This window comes from Suricata suricatta, chromosome 1 (assembly GCF_006229205.1).
Source record: "Suricata suricatta isolate VVHF042 chromosome 1, meerkat_22Aug2017_6uvM2_HiC, whole genome shotgun sequence".
Classification (NCBI taxonomy): Eukaryota; Metazoa; Chordata; class Mammalia; order Carnivora; family Herpestidae; genus Suricata; species Suricata suricatta.
Genome location: NC_043700.1, coordinates 46,297,331 through 46,322,249, shown reverse-complemented (window position 1 = coordinate 46,322,249; position 24,919 = coordinate 46,297,331). Strand labels below are relative to the sequence as shown.

General features: G+C 43.5%; 1 protein-coding gene across 4 annotated transcripts in view; it reads right to left on the bottom strand.

The window, feature by feature from the left end:
- Positions 1–24,919, bottom strand: part of PTK2B (protein tyrosine kinase 2 beta) — a 125,920-nt gene that overhangs the window by 39,808 nt on the left and 61,193 nt on the right. For 2 of the 4 annotated variants that reach the window (XM_029938250.1, XM_029938255.1), the window contains exon 2: positions 22,985–23,225. In XM_029938250.1, the coding sequence (XP_029794110.1) occupies positions 22,985–23,188 (204 nt within the window). In that variant the 5' untranslated portion in view covers positions 23,189–23,225. Of the gene's footprint in view, positions 1–383; positions 454–1,377; positions 1,509–22,984; positions 23,226–24,919 lie in introns of those variants that run through there. The other 2 variants (XM_029938262.1, XM_029938272.1) reach the window with 2 other exon arrangements.

Below are 24,919 nucleotides of genomic sequence, written 5' to 3'. Positions count from 1 at the left end.
TTCTATTTTGGGGTTCATGCCCTTGGGTTGCTCCCTCTTCTCCAGGATTTTCCTTAGTCTTGTGGCTGTTCAGGTCAGCCTCTAACCTCTAAAGTCTCAGGCCACTAAAGCTGCAGATTTCTGCCCCTCCCAGACTGCCAAGATTGGAAAGTGCCCTCAGGCAAAACCCAGAAATTTGCATATCTCAGTCCTTACTGTTCAGCTCTCAAGAGCAGATTTCTCTCTAGGTTCTGCTAGTTATGGTCTTTCTCCAGGGCTTCAAGACCATTTCCTTTTTATCTTGCCCAGATTTTATCATTGTTCTCAGCAGGATGATCAGTCCATCCCAGGGAGTCCACTATTTTTTTGAAATCTCTGTACTATTTTAATGAATAAATCTGTACCTTCTGCAAATGGAAGAGGGTTGGGAGTCAGAGAGCTTCCTTTAGGGCTCTATCAGAGGTTCTGGTACTTCTGGGGAAAAAAAAAAAAAGAAAGAAAGCCCTGAAAAATCAAACCAAACCCTGGTGTCCTCTTCTACTTTTTTATCTCTCCTCAACACCCCTCCCTCCTTGGAGCTCATGGTATGGCCAAGGTCAAAATCCTGAGGCTGGAAAGTTGGTAGTGCAAGCCAGGAACAGAGCAAAGGAGGAGGTGGTGCCAGGGGCAGAGATGCCAGAGTGGTGAAGATGACATTTACACACAGGGGGACTGAGGAAAGGAGTAAATGCATTAAAGATAATGGGAAATGGGCTTCTTAATGTTGGAGAAAGTACTTGAAATAAGGAGAGGAAAAGGCTAGAGTGAACCTTTAGGTGAGGGATTGGAATTGGAAGTATTGGTGAGAACTCATAGTTTTAGGGGGCTGGAGGCACAGGGAGAGAGAGAGAGAGCGAGTGAGCAAGCACACTCCTGTAAGCCATGTACCCATGAGGAATGAGCATGTGCAATTGAGAGCACATTGAAAGAGCCTGAGGTCAATGACACCAAGATAGTTATTTGCACACCAAACACTGAGTCTTAGTTTCCAAATATCTTTCTGCACTAAAAGTGTTCAGGGATCTTTAGAGAAATGGCTGATTCCAGGTCTGGGGCAAAGAAAACACAAGATAAGCCTGCAATGTCTTTTTGTAAAAAAAAAAAAAAAAAAAAAAAAAGGGAAGTGTTTAGAGAATGTTGGGGATATATAACAAGGAAACAGTATTAGCTTAAAAGAGCTGGCATAGCACAGATACTTAAGTATAAAAATATATAATGACAGGAATTTATCTCACTGAATAAAACAGAATCTGAGGCAGATAGATAAATAAATAAATGGAGGAGAAAAGAATATTCTTCCTTACAATAGAATGCCAACTAGCAAATATAGTAGAAGAAAGGATGGAAACAGGAAATCACCATTTGGCAACAAACTCAGTGTTGGTGGTTCAGGCATGATTCATCAATGGATGATAAAGCTGTAGGGTAGAGATCTGATAATGAATAGGATATTGACATTGTTTCAGTGTATCTTCCCTCAGACTTTAGTCATACACACACACGCCTGGAAGACACAAATGATCAGGTTATCAAGTTTGATATCACCAGTAGAAGAACAGGTAGACAAAAAATACCTCCCACCCTGACGTACTGAGAAGAGCACAGCATCTTTTCTGAGATATTCTTGCCAAGAGTTCATGGCCAAGTCTAGTTATACAACCCAGAGTGACGGGTCTCCTCACTTGCCGACCACAAGGCTTAAGCCCACAAACCATGAGATCATGACTTGAGCCAAGATCAATAGTTGGGCGCTTAACCAACTGAGCCACCCAGGAGCCCCTAACTGTTATCATTTTTTAAAACTTGAGGCATAATTAATACATAACATTATATTGTCCAGGCATACAACAAGATTCAGTATTTGTGCACACTGAGAAATGATCACCACAATAGGGCTCATTACCATCCATCACCACATATCATTACAAAATTTTTTTCTTGTTATGAGAACTTTTTAAAAGTGTTTAATGTTTATTTATTTATTTAGATAAAGAAAAGGAGAACAAGCAGGAGAGGGGGAGAAAGAGAGAGAGAGAGAGAGAGAGAGAGAGAGAGAGAGATTGAGAGAGAGAAAATCCGGAATAGGCTCTGTGCTGTCAGGGCTTGAACTCACAAACCATGAGATGATGACCTGAGCCGAAATTGAGAGTCAGAAGCTTGACCAACTGAGCCACCCAGGTGCCCCTCTTGTTATAAGAATTTTTAAGATTTAATCTTCTACAACTTTCAAATATACAACACAGTAGTATTGACTGCAGTCATCATGCTCTGGCTTACATCCCATGACTTATTTTGTGACTAGAAGTTTGTACCTTTTGACTCCCTCCCCCCATTTTGTCCACCTCCCCCATCATCCCTTCCCTCTATCTGTTCTCTATATTTATAAGCTTGGTTTTTTGTCTTGTTTTGATTTATCTGTTTATTTGTTTATTCATTAGAATCTACATATGAGTAAAACCCTATACTATTTGTCTCTCTCTCTGACTTATTTCACTTAACATAATACTCTCAAGTCCCCTCCATGTTGTCATGAATGGCAAGATTGAATTTTTAATGGCTCAGTAATATTCCATTGTGTATCTATACCATACTTCTTTATCCATTCATCCATCTATGGACACTTGGGCTGCTTCCATATCTTGGCTCTTGTAAATAAGGCTGCCATGAACATGGGGATGAATATATCTTTTCGAATTAGTGTTTCATTTTCTTCTGATAAATACCCAGAAGTAGAAATACTTTTTGAGGAACCTCCACACTGTTTTCCACAGTGGCTGCCTGTTTGCATTCCCACCCGTATTGCAGAGGATTCCCCTTTTTCCACCTCCTCAAAAAGGCCTGCAGCCTTGCAGACTGAGGACCTCTTCCACAATGGAGGACACCACAGACATGACAACTGAATGCAGATGTGTGCTTCTGGCCCAGATAGAAAAAAATAGACACTGGAAAGACAGTTGGTGAAATGTGAATGGTTCAGAGGTAGTGTTGCAGTCGTTTGGGCTTTCTCTTTTGGACGGTTGCAGGCTCACTCTGCAGGAGGGTGTCCTTGCAGGGGAATAAACACTGGAGTATTTTGGGTGAGTGGTATTGCTGCAACTTGCTTTCAAATTGATCAGAAAAAGAATAATGACAGTGAACGTGTGTGTGCGCGTGTGTGTGTGTGCGCGCGCGCACGGGCGCGCACGCCCATTTACAAAGAGACTGAACTACTAAATATGGCACATGATAGACTGAACCGAAGGGGACTGAACCACCTTCATTTTGATCTCAAACTTTCTTTTTTTTTTTTAAGTTTATTTATTTTGAGCACGAGCACGAGAGAGGGCACTCCGGGCTCAAACTCATGAACCATGAGATCATGACCTGAGATGAGATCAACAGGGACACTTAACCCACTGAGCCCCCCAGGTGCCCCATTGACCTCAAACTTTGTTATGAAGTCCTTCTTCTCAGCTTATCTCTTTTCCCTTCCAGCTTATCTCTTACCTCAAACAAAAGACTCTATGGGCAAAGCATCCCAGGATGGGAATGGGAAACTACCCCTTCAAGTAATAGGACCCACACTGAGCCAGCTAGACCCCATGTGACTGACCCCGAGGCAAAGATCCACCTGACCGTCACTGCCACCAGACAGGACCCACCGACCCTTGTCCCATAGTCTCCTTACTTAAATCTGGAAGTATTTCCAGCACTTCGGGGGATAGTCTTTGAGATGCTAGTTTCAGTGTTGATCTCACTGAAATCAATTCCTTTCTTGTTTTGCCACCACTAGTCTCTCTCTCTGCCTTTGAATTTTGTCAGCAGTGAGTAGCTGAGCCTGGTCTGTTTGGGGCCTCCCTGGAGCCGGGGTGCTTTTGCACCCCGGCTCCAGGGCTACAGAACTATTGGGGAATCTGAGTATCTGAGTGAAGGTACTATGGGAGTTCTTTGTATCATTCTTTCAACATTTTTATGTTTAAAGTAACTTCAAAATCAAAAGAGAAGTTCTGGTGAGGGAGATGAGAAGTAAAGGTACCATACTGAATGAATAAGATTTCTTTCAGGCAAGACAAAGCCTCACACCTTCTCTTCCACCCAGTCTCTAAGAAGGGCCACGTCGAATCCCCTTCTTTGCTCTGTGGTTGGTGAAACTCTCCAGGGCACAGCTCGTGGGAAAAATTTCCCTAGGTTTCTTTCTGAAAAGTAATCAATTTCTATTGTAATGGAGGTAGGGTAAGACTCATTCTAGATCCTTGGGGTAGAAATTCTTTGAGACTCTATCCAGCGGATTTTCACAAGAAGATAGATTTCATCTCCAGGTGAGGAAGAAGTTGGGTGCTTTCTAAGCATAAAATGCATTACTTGAGAGGCTGCCTGGTGCTGGGCAGATTCTTACCTGGAGATCATTCTTCCCAGAGGGAAAAGCCTGAGAGAGACATCTCCACCTACCACCACATCACCTCACTGGTTACTGATGAAAGTGTGTTGTATAATAAATAATTTGGCAGGTCTTTGTCCTTGATTCTGGGGTGGGAGCCTCTGAACCCTTGGGATTTCATAAGTGGTACTGTTTTTTTGTTCATGGTATGCTTCTTGGACCACACCTGTATTTATCTTCATGAGGTGAGTCGTGGTGGGCCCCTAGATATTCTCAGGATGGGGGTCCACTTTGCTGGAAAGACCAACCATGTGATGAGAAGTTTGGTACTTTGAGCCATGTTATATCAGCCTAGCTTCCAGGAAGAGGAGGAGAACTGGAGAGTCAAATTACACTACCTACGAGTCAACCAATCAATCAATCAGCTGATCAATGATGTCTACATAATAAAACCCCAATAAAAACTCTAGTACAGGTGAACTTCTTGGTTTGTGATGCACACTGATGTGCCTGGAGGGTGATGTGCCCTAAGGACATGGAAACTTTGTCTTTGGGGACGTCTTATACTTCATCCCATGCATCTCTTCATTTGGCCAGTCCTGATTTGCATCGTTTATAATAAAATTGTAATCATCCTGAGTTCTGTGAGTCATTCTAGCAAATTAACAAATCTGGGGGAGGAGTGGCATGAACTCCCAAATTTGCAGCCTGGGGTCAGCAGTGTGAGTGCTCTGGGAACCCTGGAGCCTGTGACTGGGTTTTGAGGAGGGGTATCTTGCTGGAGACCATGCCTTCAACCTGCAAAGTGTGTGTGAGCTCCAGAACTGTGTTGTGTCAGATCTGCACTGCAAAATGAACAAACCCTTCAGGCTCCTACAGGGGGAAACAAGGCTGCCCACCACGGGCGACCCAGAGCACTAACTTTAGAGTCACGCAAACCCAGTTCTGACATATACTTTAATAGGCTGACAAGCTCCCGGAGCCAGTCTCCTTTGTGCTGTTCACTGCCCTGCTCGTATGAAGCTGCAGAACGTTCATTCCCTCAAACCAGCAGCAACTTCCTGTGACATACTCACTTTGCAAAGCACCATTGGGAGCCTCAGTGCACACACAGAGCCCCCACTCAAGAAGTGTCTATTCAGTGGGTGGAAGGAAGACAGTGGCTTAACCGTAGGGGGTCCACAGTGGGATGGGGAATTGGTTTACAAGAAGAGGAACTTGGAGGTTTGTTTGACATGATCTCTCACCGTGAGGGCTTTTGTATCAGCCCTGCCCCCCTCACTTCACTGCCTCTTCTCTGATGTTCTCACAGCTTCTCCAGCAAATGGTGGGAGCAGCAAAACCAGCCCTCTGCCCACAGCTCATAAATTGTCATTAATATTTCTTTCTCTGTTAATAAATCATATTTTAAAACCAACAGTTTAAGACATTCATCTACTCACTAAATTGCCATAAGTTATGTGACAGAAAAAAAAAAAGCTGCCTTAATTTTATCACTTGTTATTTAGATAAGCCCAGGATGGTTTTTGTTGTTGTTGTTGTTATTGTCTTTTTGTTTTTCTTTTTTTTAAAGTAGGCTTCAAGTCCAGCATGAAGCCCGATGTGGGTCTTGAACTCAGGACCCTGAGATCAAGACCTAAGCTAAGATCAAGAGTCAGACATTTAACTGACAGCCACCCAGGTGTGCCCTAGGATATATTCTTTATTTTATTTCTTTTGCTAGAGGAAAACCTTCACTTCTGGCCTTGGGAAGGTTACTGAAAAGCAAACCCTCACACTGCCCCTGGCTCACGTCTTCTTGCATACAGTGGAATTTCTATGGCTTTTCTTCCTGTTTGACTAACATTGATTTATTTGTTTTATCAAGTAGTGTAAAGACCCCAAACCACCATTGCCTCTCTATTCTCTAGCATTTCCTCTTGTGGACCAGAAACAAAGAAGAGATTGGACTGAAGACTCATCCACATCCAGGATAATTTATTTCCCAAAAGAAAATGTTTCCCAAGCAATGAAGGACAGAGGCCACTTTCTCTCTCCTTAATTGGTACTCAGGCACATTTTCTTTTTCTATCTGAAATAGATTTTTGTATCTAATGTGAGGTATGGCTTAAAGTAAATTTGTTTTCACAAGGATATCTAACATTAAGTGATTATATGTGTTGGGCTGTTTCTTTCTCTTTTTCTGTTCCTTTGATTGAAAGGTCTATGTTTGTACCTCAGTCACATTTTATCACTTTTTCAGTAATCGCTGTAGGCTCACGATTTTCTCAGGTTCACCTAATTTTTTTTTTAAATGAAACACCTAATCTTGTTGTTGCTGTTTGAGCTTACTAAACATGTTCATATTAGTGACTGGGTTTTTAGAAACAACTGAGATGATTTCATTGCCCTCCATTGGAATTGCCCACACCTTGCCTAAGGTCACACCCCTTCCTGGGGGCAGTCTGCATCAGGGTCCCTTCACTTCAGGGGCTTAAAGGCCCTGTCCTTTCAGGGAAACTGGGTGGCTCAGTTGGTTATGTGTCTGACCCTTGATTTTGGCTCAGTTCATGATCTCACAGTTTGTGAGTTCAAGTCCCACATTGGGCTCCGTGCTGATAGTGCAGATTCTGCTTGGGATTCTCTCTCTCTAATCTCTCTCTCTGTCTCTCCCCCATACTCTCTCTTTCTCTAAAATAAATAAATAAACTTAAAAAAAAATAAAGTCCCTGTCTTTCCATCCCAGCACAAGAACTCTCTGTGGAGTTCTCTGTGGTGGGTCAACTACACACCCCACCCTCTCCCTCTGCCTGATCCAGCTTGGGTCACTGTCCCCAGGAGAGTTTTCTTGGGAGGACCCACTGATGCAGCCCTTGGGTGCAAACCAGTAGGTCAGGGTCTGCTTCATGCGACTCCCACGTGGGGTACTGACCTTCACGTTGCTTTCCTGGCTTGATCTCACTCCTTATTCCTTGCTCTGGGAAGGCAAAATGCTCCTCTTTAAAAAAATTTTTAAAAGTATTTATTTACTTTTGAGAGAAACAGACAGAGCATGAGCAGGGGAGGGGTAGAGAGAGAAAAGAAGACACTGAAAAGCAGGCTCCAGGTTCTGAGCTTTTAGCACAGAGCCCATTGCGGGGCTCAAACTGACCAACCATGAGATCATGACCTGAGCCAAAGTCAGATGTTTAAATGACTGAGCCACCAGGTGCCCCAAAATGCTCCTCTTTTTAAAGATGACTGAATTTACACTTTTAATAAATTAAAGCCTTAGTTTGAAGATATCCTGTTTAAATTCTATTTATAAAGGTTCCACTTTGAGTGAGATTGAGGGCAAATTTAAACAGAAGACTTTTGTTGAAACCCACATTGGTTTTCATTTGCTATGTGCTAGGATAGTTGCAAAGTCTTTAGCCTGAGGCATAAGAGTCTTATCTTCCCCTCTCGCCTGGATGTGCTGTCATCCAGCCTCCCTGGCCAAGGAGAGCATGCTCTCTCCCTGCTGGGAAAACCCTTAGCTCCTCTTTCTCTCCTCTCCTCTCCTCTGGTGAGCTGCTGGACCCAGTCTGCACTGTGAGGTCTTCCCTGACCTGCAATGATAGAGTTTGTTTCCTGCCCTGGGTCCTCAAAGAACTTTTTTTTTTTTCCCAAAGAACTTTTTATACACATCTGGTAAGATACTGTTATGGGTTGAACTGTGCTCCCCCACAAAAGATATGTTGAAATCCTAACTGCCAGGACTTTAGAATGTGGCCTTGTTTGGAAATAGGGTCTTTACAGACTAATCAAGTTAAAATGAGGTCATTAGGGTGGGCCCTAATCAATATGACTGGTCTCCTTATACAAAGGGAAAGTTTGGACATAGATGGAGGATAAAGGACAAAGACTCATCGTCTAAATGTTTAAGAGATCAAGTGTGCTGATTAGGCCATGATGGTTGTGTGATCTTGGCCAGGTCACTTAACTTTATTTCCTCATCTGTAAAATGGGAAAATATCTCTTCCACTGTGGGATTTTTGGTGGGACTAAATAAGGTAGTATGTGATATAAATAAATACAGAAGGTATTAAATTGTAAGCATTTAACTGTTTCTTCCTTCATCCTCCAAGGGGGTTTCTGTGTACCACACAATTCTTGGACTTCTGTAGCATAAACTTGGTGATGGGAAAGGTAAAGTGGAGAGGTCTCAATCCAATTGGATTTGACTTACATAAAAGAAGCAAACAATGACTAAAGGAAGAAAAAGAACAGATCTTGAAATAATTAATAGAGGGAAGAAAGAAAAGAGGCTCCCTAGGCCAGAATTCAGGAATCTGAAAGTGCAAGTAAAGATGTTTCTGGATAGCAGCCAACCCAAATGGATATTAAGAAATGATTATGAGAATTGTAAGAAATTTTGCTATCTAGAAAGTGAAACTCCAATGTCATTTTTCTCCTGAAAAGAATAAAATTTTAATTTGATTTTCAGTTCTTTTTAGATGATAGACTAGTATCCTTTGGAGATCGTCTCAGGACTGTTCTGAGACTAGCTTCAAGGGAAAAGTAGGCTGGCCAGCTTCATGTGGGTGACAGATACCTAGAGCTTAGCACAGTGGATGGAACCAAGTAGGTCTCAATAAATGGTGACCATATCATGATGGGCAGGCAGAGGAGAAGGGATAGGCATGCCATCTTGGGGAGTTGGATTAATTAACTCAAGAAGTCGATAACTGAGATATAAATGTTGAGATCCTATAGGTCATGATCATGTGGTTCATGAGTTTGAGCCCCACATGTGCTGTCAGCACAGAGCCTGCTTTGAATCCTCTATCACTTTTTCTGCCCCTCCCCTGCTTGTGTGCTCTGTCTCTCTTGTTCTCTGCCCCTTCCTCACTTATGTGTTCTCTCTGTCTCTCTCTAAATAAATAAACTTAAAAAATAAAAAAAATTTTTTTTCAGAGCCTAATATGGAATTCAAGGGTACCTGGGCCAGAGGGTCCTGAGATTCTCTGTGTTTGACAGAAAACTGGGACCTTCGGAGACTCACCCCATGATAGTGGCTAAGGGAAGAAGAGGGAGCCATGGTTGCCAGTATTTCAACAGCCATTTAGCTCTGTACAGGGAGCACAGGTGGTTGAAGAAAACAGTTTCTAGAAAAGGGATCTGATAGCGTTTCCAAGCCGAAACCAGTACTAGCAGCAGCAGGTGGCTGAAAGTGTGATAAATGACCCTTGTAGGATGTCAGGTGATGGCCATGAAGAAGTTTGCTGGGAAGAAATAATGCAGAGAAAAGTGACTTCCTTCTGCTTGTAGCAAGCAAGCCATGAAAGGTCTTATGTTCGCAGGGCAAAAGCTCACTTCAGCAAGCTCCTTCCTCTTCCTGTCTGCCACACTTAGAGCCAGGAAGTAAAGCCCTAAGAAAGTGCAAAAATCAGGTCAAAAAGGCAACAAGAGTCCTTCTCTTTAAATCTGAACAGAACATATAAGGTGTCTCTGAGAAATCAAAATATTCTTTTAAAATAAGACCATTCTGTCAAATGTTTGGGTTTACTAATAAACCACAAGGAAGGGCCAACTGGATGCCCAACTGAAATTTGGGAAGACTGAAGACCTTTACAGATCAATTAGGAAAGTACCAGGTGGATTTCACATGCTTCTTTGAAAAATCACCCTACTAAAATAAGTCTTTAAGGGATGATTTCTTTAAAGTAGTTTTCATGCCCAGCACAGAGCCCAATGTGGGGCTTGAAGATCCTAAGATCAAAACCTGAACTGAGATCAAGTGTTAGATGCTTCACTGACTGAGCCACCCAGTGTGTTTTGAGGGATGGTTTTCTGATTTATTTTAAGGATGTAGTGTGTGACCAGAACAGGAGAGGCTGGTCATGCAAGTCACTTCAACATGACTGGTGAAATTTTATTTCTCACACAGGGTGATGGGTTCTGGGTGATCATTTCACCATAATGTTCTATAACTCACATCTGTAAGTCTCAGCGGGTGCAGCTGGCATTTGGGGCTGGGCGATTCCTGGTTATATGGTCCCATTCTACTCCAACAGCCCAATGAATACTTTGCCTCGGACCCCAGTAATCCTGACCATGATGACAATGTGACAATCAAAAAATGAGGCCCCTACATACTTGGAAATGCTACCTTCCAGGAAGTGTGGAACAGCCCCCAGGGGGAATGCTGACTCATCTCAGCAGTACTTGTTTTCTTTTACACAGAGCAATTATTACATAGGAGAGCCTCTCAATGATTCCTTTCCGCGCATTCAACAACTATACATTGAGCCTGTGACATGTATCAGCCCCATTCCATGCATCAGCCATGGATATATGTGGATATAGCAGTAATAAGACAAAGTCCCTGCCCAGAGGAGCTTTCATCTCAGTTTGCTACCAAAGAGATATACATGCTATATCAAGAATTGGAAAAGTGTTCATATCTTTGATTTAGTTCTATGGTGGATGCATGCTATGAATTGAATGCCTGTGTCACCTCCAAATCCATATGATGAAGCCCAAATCCATATGATTAATCCATGACTAATCCCCAGTGTCATGTTATCTGGAGGTGGAACCTTTGGGAGGTAATTACGTCATGAAGGCGAAGCCCTCATCAATGAGATTAGTGCCCTTATAAGAGAGACAAGAGAGAGATGAGATCTCTCTCTGCCCTATAAGGACATAGCAAGAAAGTGGCCATCTGCAGGTTTGAAAGGAGGCCCTCACAAGAACCTGACTGCCATCTTGAACTTCTCCTCTCCAAAATGGTGATAAATAAATGTCTGTCATTTTTACCCTCCCAGTCTGTGATATTTTGTTATAATAGCCAAAGCAGAGTAGGACAAAGCATAAACTGCAGAAATGACTCAAACAAAACACAGAGGGTTGCCTGGGTGGCTTGAGCATCCAACTTCAGTTCAGGTCATGATCTGGTGGTTCATGAGTTCTAATCCCCTGTTGGGTTTGCTGTTTTCAGCACAAAACCCACTTAGGATCCTCTGTCCCTCTTTCTCTCTGCCCCTCCCCCTTTCACACATACACACTCTCAAAAATAAACAAACATTAAAAAAATGACTCAAAATACAGAAGTACCCTGTGTACAAAGAAACTCAGAAATGGCAAAGTCCTCACAGCAAGCCAATCTAAATAGTTTGAAAAGGGCCATGAAAATAATGGGAGGGCAGTTTTATATGCTAGTTTTAAAAATTCTCTAAAGAACTTGGAAAACTTTTTGAAAATGGTTCTATTGTGATAAATGGGAGGTATAGGATATGAAATCATATACAAAGAATGATAGTGCTAGGAGCTGAAACAAATAAATCCAGAAAGAAATATATCAAAATGTGAACAGTGCTGTTTGGGGGTGGTGAATATCCACACATATGTTTTTATTCTTCCAGGTTTCCTGTGTTTGAACTTTTGTATACAATGTGGTAGTTCAGAGGATGGCCTAAGGAGTAAGAAGCCGTTTTCATTTCTGATTTGCTTTGTGAGTTTAGACAAATTAACTTCTGTGCTCTGGATGCTTCATTTGTGAACTGTAAACATTCTTGTATCTCAAGGAGTTCTCTCAAGGAAGAAATGAAATAAGTAAAGAGCTTAGTGTAGTGCCTATCCACAGTAGTGCTAAATAAAATGCTACTAGTACTATTAGATGAACATGCATTCATTTTACAAGTTGTTGGATTATATTTGCTAACATTGTGCTGAAGATTTTTGCATCTATGTTCATGAGAGATATTGGTCTCTGGTTTCCCTTTCATGTATATTGTTCATCAATTCATTTTATAATTGTAAAAAAATCTTCAATAATAAATGCTTTAGTTTAACTGTTAAAATAGACTTGGTTATGCAGATTAGGCATAAAAAATCATACTCAAATGGTAGGAGCAGACATCATCTTCCAGCTTGAGATAAATGCCATCGTTAATGCCTATGTGCTTGGCTCATGTGCTACCAAGTGGAAAACTCATATGCTACATAAAAGATCAACTTTTAAGAGACAAATAAACTCCCTGTAAAATACAAAACTCTAAAATTAAAATGCTGGCTAGCCTGTAAATTCCACAGATCCAGAGAGAAGAATGGCCAAAATTCACTCAAGCCATGATGAAAATGAAGTTGAACAGATATTTTGCTTTCTAAATCCTAGAAAGCAGACCTCACTAATGTAGACACAAAAATATAATCTCTGATTCTACAGCTAGCCAAATGTTCATATGTTTATTAAGCTCATAAATCTTAGGCTAGAATTTTAGAGCTTTAGGTAAATTTAGAGATCTCTCAATGTGACTCTGTTTTTAAATGAAGAAAGTGAGACCCATGGAGGTCAAGTGACTTGCCCAAGAATATCCAGGGAATTCTATTTTGGGCCAACTGAAATTCTATTACCCTCCTACATGTTATTACTTATGAATGGCCATCTTCCTTCCAGTCAACTTCCTATTTGGTCTTTATATTAAGTGACCTGGAAGATTACTAATCTCATTTGAGTACTCTCTAGGCATCAGTTCATTCATGCCTTCATTCCACAAATATCTACTAATCTCCCACTCTGTGTTAGGTTCTGTGTAGGCACTGGGGATATAATGGTGACTTAGACACAAACCCCCGCTCTCCAAGAGGCCACCTCTGTTTCGAGATGGACAAGAGGCAGTTACTGTCAAGTTTAGATAGGGGAAATGGGAGTGCTAGGTGCCTTCCCCAGCCACACGATGCCCGCCCACAGACTTCTTCTTCTCTTCTGCCCCATCCAGCTTTCTCTTGTCACCCCTTCATAGACGCTTTAAAACTGTGTATCTGGTGAATTTCCATACCCTATAACATGACCTCATGCCCTGGGACTCCCCACAATCTAAGTGATTCTGATAATCATTCTCCAGGGAATGTGAGCCAGATGGGTATTCTGTAGGCACAGGTTGAGTCCTTTGAGGCAGTGGCCAGTCCCTGAGATTCTAATTCCATAAATTTGTGATGGGACTTAGAAAATTCATATTTAAAAACTCTCTGGTGACTCCGAACATCTCTCTCATCTAGAAAGACCATTGTAGTGGATATATGAACCAATCTGCCAGCCCTATTTACAGCATTTTTTGGGCATTTACTGCCACAGACCCAAGATATTACCTCCTGTACACATCAGATCAATTGGAAGCCTTCTCTTCCCCACTGGAGTTTGGAATTGAGACATGAAATTCTAGCCAGTAAATCTCTATTGTCTTTATAACTGGAATCCATCCATCCATCCATCCATGTCCATCCATTGTTAAACAGCTACTCACTAATTCATTCAGCAAATTGGGGAAACAAAAACAAGTCCCTCTCTTGGAACTTATTTTGTATCCAGGGGTGGTGTTAATATGTATACTAATATCTCAGGTTCTGATAAGTGCAAACAAAGCAGATACAGGCACCAGAATGGGGATGACCTATTAGTCCTCTCTACTAGTCCTCTTTGGGGACATTTGAATGATTCCCAAAAGAAATAAGGGAGAAAGGAGTGGCTTTGTGGGGCTAGAGCCTTCCAGGCAAAGAGACCATATCATACCGAGTCCCAAAGTGTGCAGCCCCAGTGTGCTTGGTGCATTTTTACAACTGTGAAGAGGACTGTGAGCTGAGGTAGAGAGGCTTGGAGAAAGTAACAGAAGGAAAGGCCAGAGAGGGCTAGGCCAGGGTTTGGCAACCAGCTCTGTAAAGGTCCTAGTTATTAATATTTTAGGCTTGAGGGTTATGTGCTCTCTATTGCAACTACTCAACTCTGCTGTTGTAGCTCAAAGGCATCTATAGACAATATGTAAACAAGTGAATGTGACCACGTCCCAATAAAACTTTATTTACAAAAATGGGTGGTGAGCCATTGCTTGCCGATATCAGTTGTCAGCCAGGGTAAGAACTTTGGATTTTATTTTCAGTGAGAAAAGTAGCCATTGGAGAGTTTAAAGGAGAGCAGTGGAAATAAATAAATATAAACAAACAAATAAAAGAGAGCAGTGGAATGCTCTAACCTATATCTGAAATATATCTCTCTAGCTGACTGAGGTTTTAAAAATGTACCAGAGTCACTTCTTACAGAATGGACCATAGTGGGCTGTGGGCAGAAACAGTTATGAGGCAAGTGCATTATTCTGGCTGACAGGTGGTGAACAGGAAGTGGTCAGAACCCAGGTGTGCTGATGGTAGGGTTGACAGGATTTCCGGAAGGGCTAAATACAGTGCATGAGAGAAAGAAAGAATTCACGAATGCCTCTGAGGTCTACAGCCTGAGACACGATCAACAGAGAGAGCAGAGTTGCAGTTGCTTGAGTTGGGAAAGACCAGAAGAGAGGCAGAGTTTGAGGAGGGGATTATGGATGTGATCCTTCATGGGGAAGTCAGATGTCCAATGGAGACAGCAAGCAGGCAGGTGGACAACTGAGCTGGAGGCATGGGAGTAGATCATGGAGCCAGTGCTGCAAATTTGGTCACCAATTTCAAGATACATGACTGGGTGAGATTCAGTCAAGGGACCAGCCTATGGCATCCCATAGTGTGACAGTGTCATAGGAAACATCCTGCCAGGGCACAGGGTGGCCACAGGATATCCCGGACAGCAGTGGGGAGAAGTGGCATCAACCCATGCTCTGTTGTCATTTCACTTCAGTGTGGGTGCGCAGACATGTGCAACGTGCTCGCTCTGACCTGTATACTATATACATGAGTCTGTGTACACTGGAATGGGGGTACCAGCAATAGATGCTATGATCCTAAATGATGGCTGCAATGGGTTGAATGACGACTCCAAAGAGATATGTCCATGTCCTTCCTAAACCCCAGAATCTGTGAATATAACCTCATTTGGAAAAAGGGTCTTTGCAGACATACTTTAGTTAAGGATCTCAAGCGGAGATCTTTCTAGACTTCCTGAGTGGCACCTAAATTCAATGAGAAGTGCCCTTCCAAAAGACACACAGACAAGAGGCACACGGAGGGGAGAAGAGGAGGGGATGTGAAGACAGAGGAAGAGATTGGAGTCATGTAGTCCTAAGCCAGGGAAGCCTGGAGCCACAGAAGCTGGAAGAAGCCAGGGAAGATTCCATTGTTGAGTTCTGCCAACCCTTTAATATGGCACTTCCTCCAGAAGAGGTGAACACAAAAGTGATTGGAGAACAAAATAATAAAAGTTAGCATAACTTATCACTCTGAGAGCATTCATTCTGATGTGACAAAAGCCTCTATCTAACAGGGACATTCGGCAATGTGACTGCCAGATTAAAAATAGAAACGTAAGCATAGGCACCTGACTGCTAATTTGTCGATATAATGAATGTAGGCATCCAGATAAATACAGAGGCTCAGAACTCTGCGTGTTTGCCTGGCGCTTGCCTCTGCAGGCGTCCGTGGGTGGGTGGGCTGGCGTGGTAAGCAAGCGCAGGAAATGGGGAGGGGGTGCAGAAAGGAGGAGGTCCTTGTACACGTGCCTTTTTATATCACTGTGAGAGTCTCTGTGGTAATGTTTTGTGGTCTCCTGGCTGAACCCTTTCCTCTCAGGTTTTCAGAGGCTGTCCTCATGTATGGTGTGCTAGCCTTGAGTGGCTTTGTTTGTTCTCCTTAGGACAACCTTTCTTTTAAAAACAGCAACTTTCCAGGATAAGGACTTCCTCTTGCACTTCAACCTTGTGGTCTCACCCCTAGAGACACCTGAAGGAGGGCAGCAGGGCTTGTTCTGGGAACAAAGAACCTAAGACTATGAACACTGGGGCTGAAGACACCTCCTCTGAGCACATGGGGTTGCTGGCCCTGTGCTGTCGTCCATTTGAGCTGATGTAACAGTGCTGCAGACTGCAAATATTTATATCTCATGGTTCTAAAAGTTGGAAGTCCAAGATCAAGGTACCAGAAGATTTGGTTTTTGGTGAGAGCTCTCTCACTGGTTCACAAATGGCTGATTTCTCTCTGGGTCCTCACATGGCAGAGCTCTGGTCTCTCTCCCTCTTCTGGAAAGGTCACCAATCTCATTACAGGGGTCCCACCCTCATGATTTCATCTAGACCTAATCACCTCCCCAAGGCCTCACCTACTAATAGCATCACATTGGGGGTTAGGGCTTCAACATATGAACTTGTGGGGTTGCAGGGGACACAATCTTTCAGTCCATAGCACCCAGTGTCTCATTAAGTGATAGGTTTAAACTTGAATCTAACAAGTATAGGGCAGGGATAATGGGTCTCAATATCTGAAATGTGCCCTTCTGGGAGTATTCTTGAATGTATTTTATATAGAATGACCGCAGGATTTATAGGGGAGGTCAGTGAGTGCAGAGCAAGCTACATGGGGGCTGGATTCTGCCTTGCTCACACCAGGTAAGAGGCACCGCAGGCCAACCCTGCAGCCTAGAAGCTTTGCTGTGAGGGACAGGATGCAGCTGGACCAGGTGGAAGACTGCTCAGTCTCTGTCCTCCTCAAGGATATAAATGTGGATTCTCAGTATACTGATATTTCAGGACAAAACAAGGATGAATCTTGAACATTGTTTTCCATGAAAGAGGCTGGCCAAGGGAAAGGATTTCGGGGGTGCCCCCACCCCCATCATTCTTATGACCACACCATATCACAGATAAGTACCTATTTTCTGTGTGAGACCCTCCTGTATGAGACATAGAAGTCCCTGATGAGCAGATAAGCCCAAGCAGAGAGTGGGCCAGGTGACATCAGCCATAGAGAGAAAACACCATGAGCCAGCAAGTCAGTACGTCAGGCAAAGAGAGGAGTGAAAATGGGGCTTACAAGTAGGTGACCATATAATTTATCCTCCAAATCATGATGCCCATGAGATTGGTAGGGGCACTGTTAATGATCATCTTTGGACAGTGTGTGTATACTAGGACTGTCTGACACAAATCAGGATGTAAGGTCAGCCTATGCAGAAGAAGATGGGTGGGGGGTGTGGAGGAGAAAGGGGGTTGGAAGAGAGAAACAAGAGAGGGAGAGGGAGAGAGAGAGAGAAGAGAGGAGAGGAAGGGAGAATAAGAATAAAAGAGAAGCTAGTAAGAGTCAAAGAGAGACACCCTGTGTGGGCATGTCTGGGTGGCACTCTGCTAGTTGTTTACAAAGTGTTATCTTAACCTCTTTCCCAGACAAGCAAATTAGCATGTTAGAGAAATATATAATGATATAAGCCTCCACTTGCAAGAGAGATTCAGAGCTCCTAAACAAACACAATTTCCTATGAATATCAAGCAGAATGGAAACAGAAAATCAATAAGAGCAAAATACATTTCTCATTTGGCACTCACTCCCTTCCCTTCAACACTTGTCTGCTTTCTGTTGGATCTTAGGCTCAAGGGCTAGCATTTATTTACACAGCTTTTAACAGCCCAGAGAAAACATCAGGCTATTGCATTCACATAGAAAGAAGTTCAGAATAAGAAGGAAAACATAAAATTAGCAAGTGCACATGCAGGTAACTGTTTTGGAAATGTGACACCATATGGACCATACCAGGGTGATGTTCTGGTGCTTCTACTGGATCAGACACAGCTATGTGGGGGTGTCAGCATTTCAGGTGTATTCTTATGGAAGGACAGATGCTTGGCTAACAGCATGGAAAGGATGGTGGAAGAAGACAGGAGCTGGACGTAGAAAAATCTGTCAAAGTACAAAGCCCCACTAGGGAAGGAGGGTGTAGGAAGAAGTCAGGAGTGGGGTGGGGGGTGAGGGCACTCCCCAAGAGTCTCAGGCAGGAAAGCTGGGTCTGGACCTGTATGTAACTGTACACAGTGTCCAGAAATGGGTTCTGAAGGGCAGAGATGTTCCTTGATGCTTTTTTGTATTTTAAAACTCTCTCACAGACCCTCTTTCTTCCTATCAGAGCACTTGCCTCCATTTGTCAAAATTCATTCACTAGTGTGCGTTGATGTAAGGTTCTCCCTGGGCCTGGAAGCCCCATGAACACAGGGAGTGCATCTGTTTTTGCAGTATGATGATACCCCCAGGCCATAACTAGTATGGTGCCAGGTGCATGGGGTATTCCACAAATATTTGTAGAATGGATCATGACATTATTTAGGATTCTTTCATTAATGATCTCACCCATAGCTATGCCTGCAACCACCCCGCCAACTCCCACCCCTGCCCCAGAGGCTGACAACACTCAACTCTTCATCTACAGCCTTGCTCTCTCCTCCAGAATTGTGAATCAAAAATTCTACTCTAAAATTTTCATGTGAAAATGTTAGAACATCTCAATTGCTCTTGACAGGTCCAAAACTGAACTTGTGAACTGCTCCCTCTCCAACAAGTTTTTCTTCAAATGTTCTTTGTCTTAGGGAGTGGGACCCTCTTCACCTGAACCAGGGATGCCACCTTCCTCTTCTATGTTCCTGCATCTCCTGTCCATCCATGAAACCTTTCATTTCTATCTCCTGAATTCTCTAGATAATAATCATTTCTCTCCATAGATCATGATGGTTAAGAGTACAGGCTGAGGAGGTGAGGTGACTGGGTTTGAAAACAGGCTCCACTACTTACTAGAAATTTGCTTAACTACTCTGCACCTTGTTTCCTTATATAAAAAATGGAGATAATATTAGCATGTGCTTCATAGAGTTCTTTTGAGAAGTCTGTAAGATAATACATGTGATGTCCTTTCAAAAGTGCTAGCTGCTACCATCACCACTATCACTACCACAAGTATCATCATCACCACCGTCATCACCATCATCATCAACACTATCTTCACCGTGACCATCACCTCAATATCATCACCACCACTATCAACAGCACCATCACCATCATCACTATCAATATATCATCACCATGATCATCATTACCTTCATGACTACCCTCCTAATCTATCATCCTCTCTCATATGAATCACTTCAATGGCCACCTAACATCTCCCCACAACCACATTTTCCACTGTGTAACTCAAGTGATCTTTCAAAAACGCAACTTCATGCCATTCATATGTTTAAACTACTATATCAGTTGCTTCACACAAAAGATGAGATGAAACCAAAAATTTTTAGTATAGTTTAAATAGCCAACCTTGGACATGTCTTAGACTCAAACCTGCCATATACTTTCCCACTTCAGGACCTTCCAGGTCCTGTCTATCTGAACCAGAGCGGCCATTCTTGACACCTCCCTCTTCTTCATTCTTGCATCTCCTGTCCTCTGCTGTTAAATCTGTGTTGGAAATATGCTGTTTGCTCTGCTGATAACACTGTTCCCCTTGTCTTCTCCTCTTTCCTTCCTTTCACGATCAAAACCTTTCTGAAATATTGGTTATACTCACTGTCTCCACCCTCCCACCAACTTCGTAATGGCTTCTGCCTCCATCTCTCCATTGAAATTGCCCAGCAAAAGATCATGGCATCTGTTACTGAAGCCAATGAACTTATTTTTAGCCTTTTCTGACTTGACCTTTCTGAGTATCTGAAACTGCTAACCATTCTTTCCTCAAAAATTCCTCCACCTTTGTATCCCCTGCCTATTCTCTTAGTTCTTTTCATCTTTCTCTGGAAAATTCTTCTTTTCACTTTATCTAACCCCTTTTCTCTATCAGCCTCTTAGAAGTTGCTTTCTCAGGGCTTCCTAGTTATAATTCTTCTTCATTTGCTCTACTCATTCTCTGTGGGTGATCCCATCTATTCACATCATATCCATCATAATGACTCCAAAATCCTTCTCTCTGGGTCCTTCCTCCCTTCTGAGCTCCAGGACCATGTTCCTCCATGGGGGTGTTTCATAAGCACTTCAAACACAACACATGTAAAGCTGAAATCTCAGAACGCCCTTCCTGTCTCTGTTGGTATCTCAATGAATGGTCCTGACACCTATTCAGTTACCCAAGCAAAAGCTTGAGTCATTCTTGTCTCCTTCCTTTCTCTCCCTCCCTATATCCAGTTAATCATCAAATTCTCTTGACTCTGCCTCCTTAGATGTACTCAGATGTGTTGACTTGTCATTGCTCCAATGCCACTCCCTTAATTCAGGCCCTCATCATTTCCCGCTTGCACTATGGCCACGGCTCCCTAATCCATCTCCTGTCCCCAGCCTTTCCTCTCTCTTGCCCTTTTGGTACTGCTATCAGGGTTGAGGGAAAAACATATCCTTAAATTATTTTCCAGAGAACTAGTGGTCCACCTTTTAAAAGAAAGATTTCTTAGGCAAATAAGAAATGGCTTAGTTAAGAAAACATCTCCTTTGTGGCCCTTTCTTAGTGATTTACCACACATATCAGCATATTTAAGGTTTTAGGAAGTCCTGTCACAAAGAATCTATTTTAAATTGTTTAACCAAGCATTCACCAGACTTCTTTGACCATAAACCCCTTCTCCTGGACATACTTTTTAACACCTTGCAGGACATTATATTCTGTTCGAAAACACCAATCTGATCATCTTACTTCTCTCTTTGAAAATAGGACAGAGAAGTGGATAAACATTAAAAGAAGAAATTTGAACTTTATTCTATGAGAAATTAAAAAATCCTTGGACTCCTGAGTGGGGAAAATGACCTAATACTCACTCAGTCGGTAGCTTCCAAAGATCAAGCTTCTACCATATGAAAGGTGCTTCCCATCTACCACCTCAGTCCTTATAACAAGGCTAAGGTGGACATAATACCCAAGTGAGGAGACTGAAGTCAGCTTGGTTAAGTATTGGGCCTAAGGTCATATAACCAATAAGGGTGCAGCAGTATCTGGCTCAGGGTCTGGTTGACTTTAAAGCTGTGGCTATTTTCAATAACCAGGTGCCATTTTTGCCTATGAAGCAGATTGGAAATAGGCAAATCTAAGTCTTGGACATCACTTCCTAGAAGGCCATCACTTCTTTCTTTTTTCTTCTTTATCTTTGCTCTCACACCCAGACAATGTCTTGAGTATGAGCCATTCTTCTTAGGCTTGAGTCTCATTTTCTTTCCTACAGGCCCACTGTATTTTTTCCCCTTATGCACTCAGCACATCATCAGCTCCAGGAAAGCGTCTTTCTTTCTTAAAAACTTTGTGTTGCTCCTTTAGTGCCTGTCCAAGTCCAAATTTCTCAGTCTGACATTCTAGGCCCTCCCTTATCTGTCATCAACTTTCCTTTCTGATCTTAACTTTGACACTTTTCTAAATATCACACATATTACCCCAACCGAACTACTCAATAGCAGCCTCTCTGCTTTTGTTTTTGCTGTTCCTTACTCTTGGAAAGTACCTATCTTTCAGTGTCCCTTTTCACTGTAACTCTGTAGAACAATTCCTAATCTAGACCAATCAGATGCTTTCAGGTTTTCAGCATATAGGGCAGGGAGGTGCCTCCCCTTCCAAACTCAGAAGGTAGGTTCACTTCTGAAAATTAAACTAGTAGAACCCACAGTGGATGACATCAGCCAACTGCAAAGATAATATACTCAAAGGAAGTCTCAAGAAGTAAACAGTTAATGAGATTTGAAAACACCTCTCTGGAAGAAGGTACCCCAGCACTTACTCTCAGGACACAACTCTACCTACATTTCTGGAACCACAAAATGAACAAATAAGGCACTTATCAAGTCAGTTACAGGGAGCAGAGGTAGTAACTGAACCATGACCAACTTGCTAACCGGGCAAGGCAGTGGCTCGACCGATTACATTCTGCTCTGGTGTATTGAAGCACAGCTTGTGCTGTGATATACAGAAGGCAGGTAAGGAGAAAGATGTGGAGTGGCTGCTTCCAGCAGCAACTAGAAGAGATACTCACTGAACTTGGGAGATACTGACTTTTGCAACAGGGGAAGGATCAGAGATGAAGAGATTGAAAAAGGGTTCATCCAGTTTTCTCAAAGCTGGTTAGTTTTCTCCAAAGTCCTGTTTCTTTTGTTCAAATTACAAACCCACCAAAGCACCTTCTGAAAACCAATTGGCTTTCATTTGCATCATCAGAAGGGGATACACTGGGCAGTGAAAAGGGATATCCTCACTCTAGCTAACTCATGGGGTTTTTGGAAGGATTCAAAGAGATAATGTGTGTGGAGGGATGGATCTAGGCTGTACACAGTAAATGGTCAATCAATGCATGTGTTTAAAATCAGCGTACTGTAAAGATGCCTTTGATGATAAGGTGAACTGGCTTCCTGATGTCTAGGTGCCTGAATGATGGTGGGCACCCACATCTGCAAAACAGGTTCCATGACCCTGGATGAGAATGAGCCAACTGAAGCTGTCTCAGAAAGTGCCTGACAACCATCCACCTGGTCAGGGCATCTCTAGATCATTATCATCCTCCAGCCTCCTTTCTCTAAGCACTAGACACGTGTCTTAACACCATTTTTGTTCAATTTTCGAATGTGATCCCTTGCATATATCTCTAACCCCAATTCTATAAGAGTGTATACACATGGGGGGGGAGCTCTTATGTCCCTTGCGGGGCTTCAAATGTCATAAATCTTCAATGAGTTGACATTAGATGAAGCAAAGATAAGGCAAATGATCTGGAGTTCAAATGAAGACTATCAAATCTGTCCCCCCAGTGAAGTTGCTTGTAGATCTCCAGGGAGGGGACCTGGTGCTGCAGGCTGAGAGTGGACACAGGAGAGCCTGCTAGGCTGAAGGAGGGCTGCTCAGCTGCCCGGGAAGGGGACAGACAGACAAGAGGCAGACAATTGGATAGAGCAGGTACTTCCTTCCACACTTACCTGGATCTCGGTATGCACAGTGCATTTAACCAACTTGAAGTTCTTCCCGGTGTTGAAGCTGTTGCTATAGAAGCACACCTTGAGGATCCGCACATCTTCCTTTTCCACATCTACTGGCACCACCACCATGGGTTCTGGGGGGCCTTCGGGCCGACGTAACGTGCCCACCTTCACTCGGCTCAGGGGCTCGGACACCCCAGACATCCTCTCAGGCGGCAGCTAGGACCGGCACATCGCAGTCCTGTGGAGACAGCAGAGGGACAGCCCCGAAATGAGTCCGAGAAGGCCCGCATGCCTCATGCCCCAGGGAGGGCACCCACCAAGCTCCAGAACTCAGTAAATCACACTTGCTCCCATTCTCAAAAACTCCCCTTAAAGGCATCCAGCTTTATTGACTGGGGGAAGCTGAACCACAAAGGAGCGGTTTGTAACAACATCCGGGTATAAAACCCCAGGACCTTGCGCTCCCAGGCTGGGAGCTTTCTCTTCTAGAAGCCCCTCTCTCTATCACATTTTTCCTCCTACACTGGCTCCTAGGCAAGAGGCCCACACTTTGCAAGCGCAGCTGGGCAAGGAGGCGGCCACAGCATGGTTCCAAGGCACAGCTGAGCAGAAAAAGCAAAGAGCGAGACAGTAGAAAATAGCAGGAGAGAAACAGGGACAAGAGAAGAAGCAGAATCAGAGAATGGGTGGCCCCGAGGGAGCTGCAACGGAGAAGGCAGGAAAGGGCCCAGGTTGGGGGCCAGGTGATCCGCTGATGGCTTTGTCTGCCCCCACCCACAGCTGCTAGCCCGAACTTTCTGGGCAGGAGGCCTCAGTCCCACAGGAAGTCATCATACAGCACATTGTTCATTGCACACAGGAGAATTCTAGAAGAATAGCACTCCCACAGCCCAATTTGAGAAGTCCTTTGCCAGGTGGGAAAGGGTTAGGCTGGGCCCCTGGGCCTTTTTGTCAACCAAAAACCCAGTTTGGATGACAGTTTGGTCCACACGTCTATAGACTGAGAATCCCAGGAATCTTAGTTCTCCCTGAGTCCCTGCAAAGTGGCCCCTGTCCTCTTGATCCAGCACAACCCTATAGGGTTTACTCCTCACTGCTCTAAAGCAGGAGCACCCCAAGGAAACGATGCAAGTTTTATCTGCAGGCTGGTGGTGTCAATCTTGGCTCCACCTTAGGATCCCCTGGGAAGCTTTTAAGAAAGACTAAATCCAGTCCTGTGCCCAAAGATGGCCACTGAATTGGCCTGTGGGAAGGCCTGACATTTTTAAGTTTCCAAGGATTTTTCTAACATTTAGCCTGGGCTGGGAGCTACCTTTCTATACTAACCTTACCTCTCATTCTGAATTCATTCTTACAGAAAAATTATCTCCCCTCTAACAAGACACTGTGATTCTAGAGGACATTTTTAGACCACCAGTTGTGACCAAAAGGATGGGGTTGGCAACATAAAAACACACATGTGGAGGCAAGTATTTTAGAACCAGAACCAAAGTTATGGTCACCTATTCACACCATGCCAGACACTAGCAGGGAGGGTGTGGACAGTTGTCAGCTTCAAGAACTTGTTCCTTTTAAGCAGCCAGTGTGTGTTATGAGGGCATGAAGATGCTGTGAGGACGAGGGAAGGGCAGGGCATGTCCCTTCCATCAGGGGTGGCCAGACGATGGGCAGAGTGCTGGCCTGAGTCCTCAAGGGCTATGGCCACAGCAGCTGTAGGTCACATAACATTGCTTCCAGGCATCCCCAATGACAGGGCTGGGCTGCAGTTTGGGAGATGCCCACTGGCCCAGACCATATTCTCATCCAAAGGGTTGTGGGGCCAGTGAGCACACAGGGGATGCCCCAGGGACTCTCTGAAACATGGAGGAAGAGTTTGAGAAAGAATAAGTAGAAATAGCATGTCAGTAAAATTCAAAAAATCTGGTGCAACCT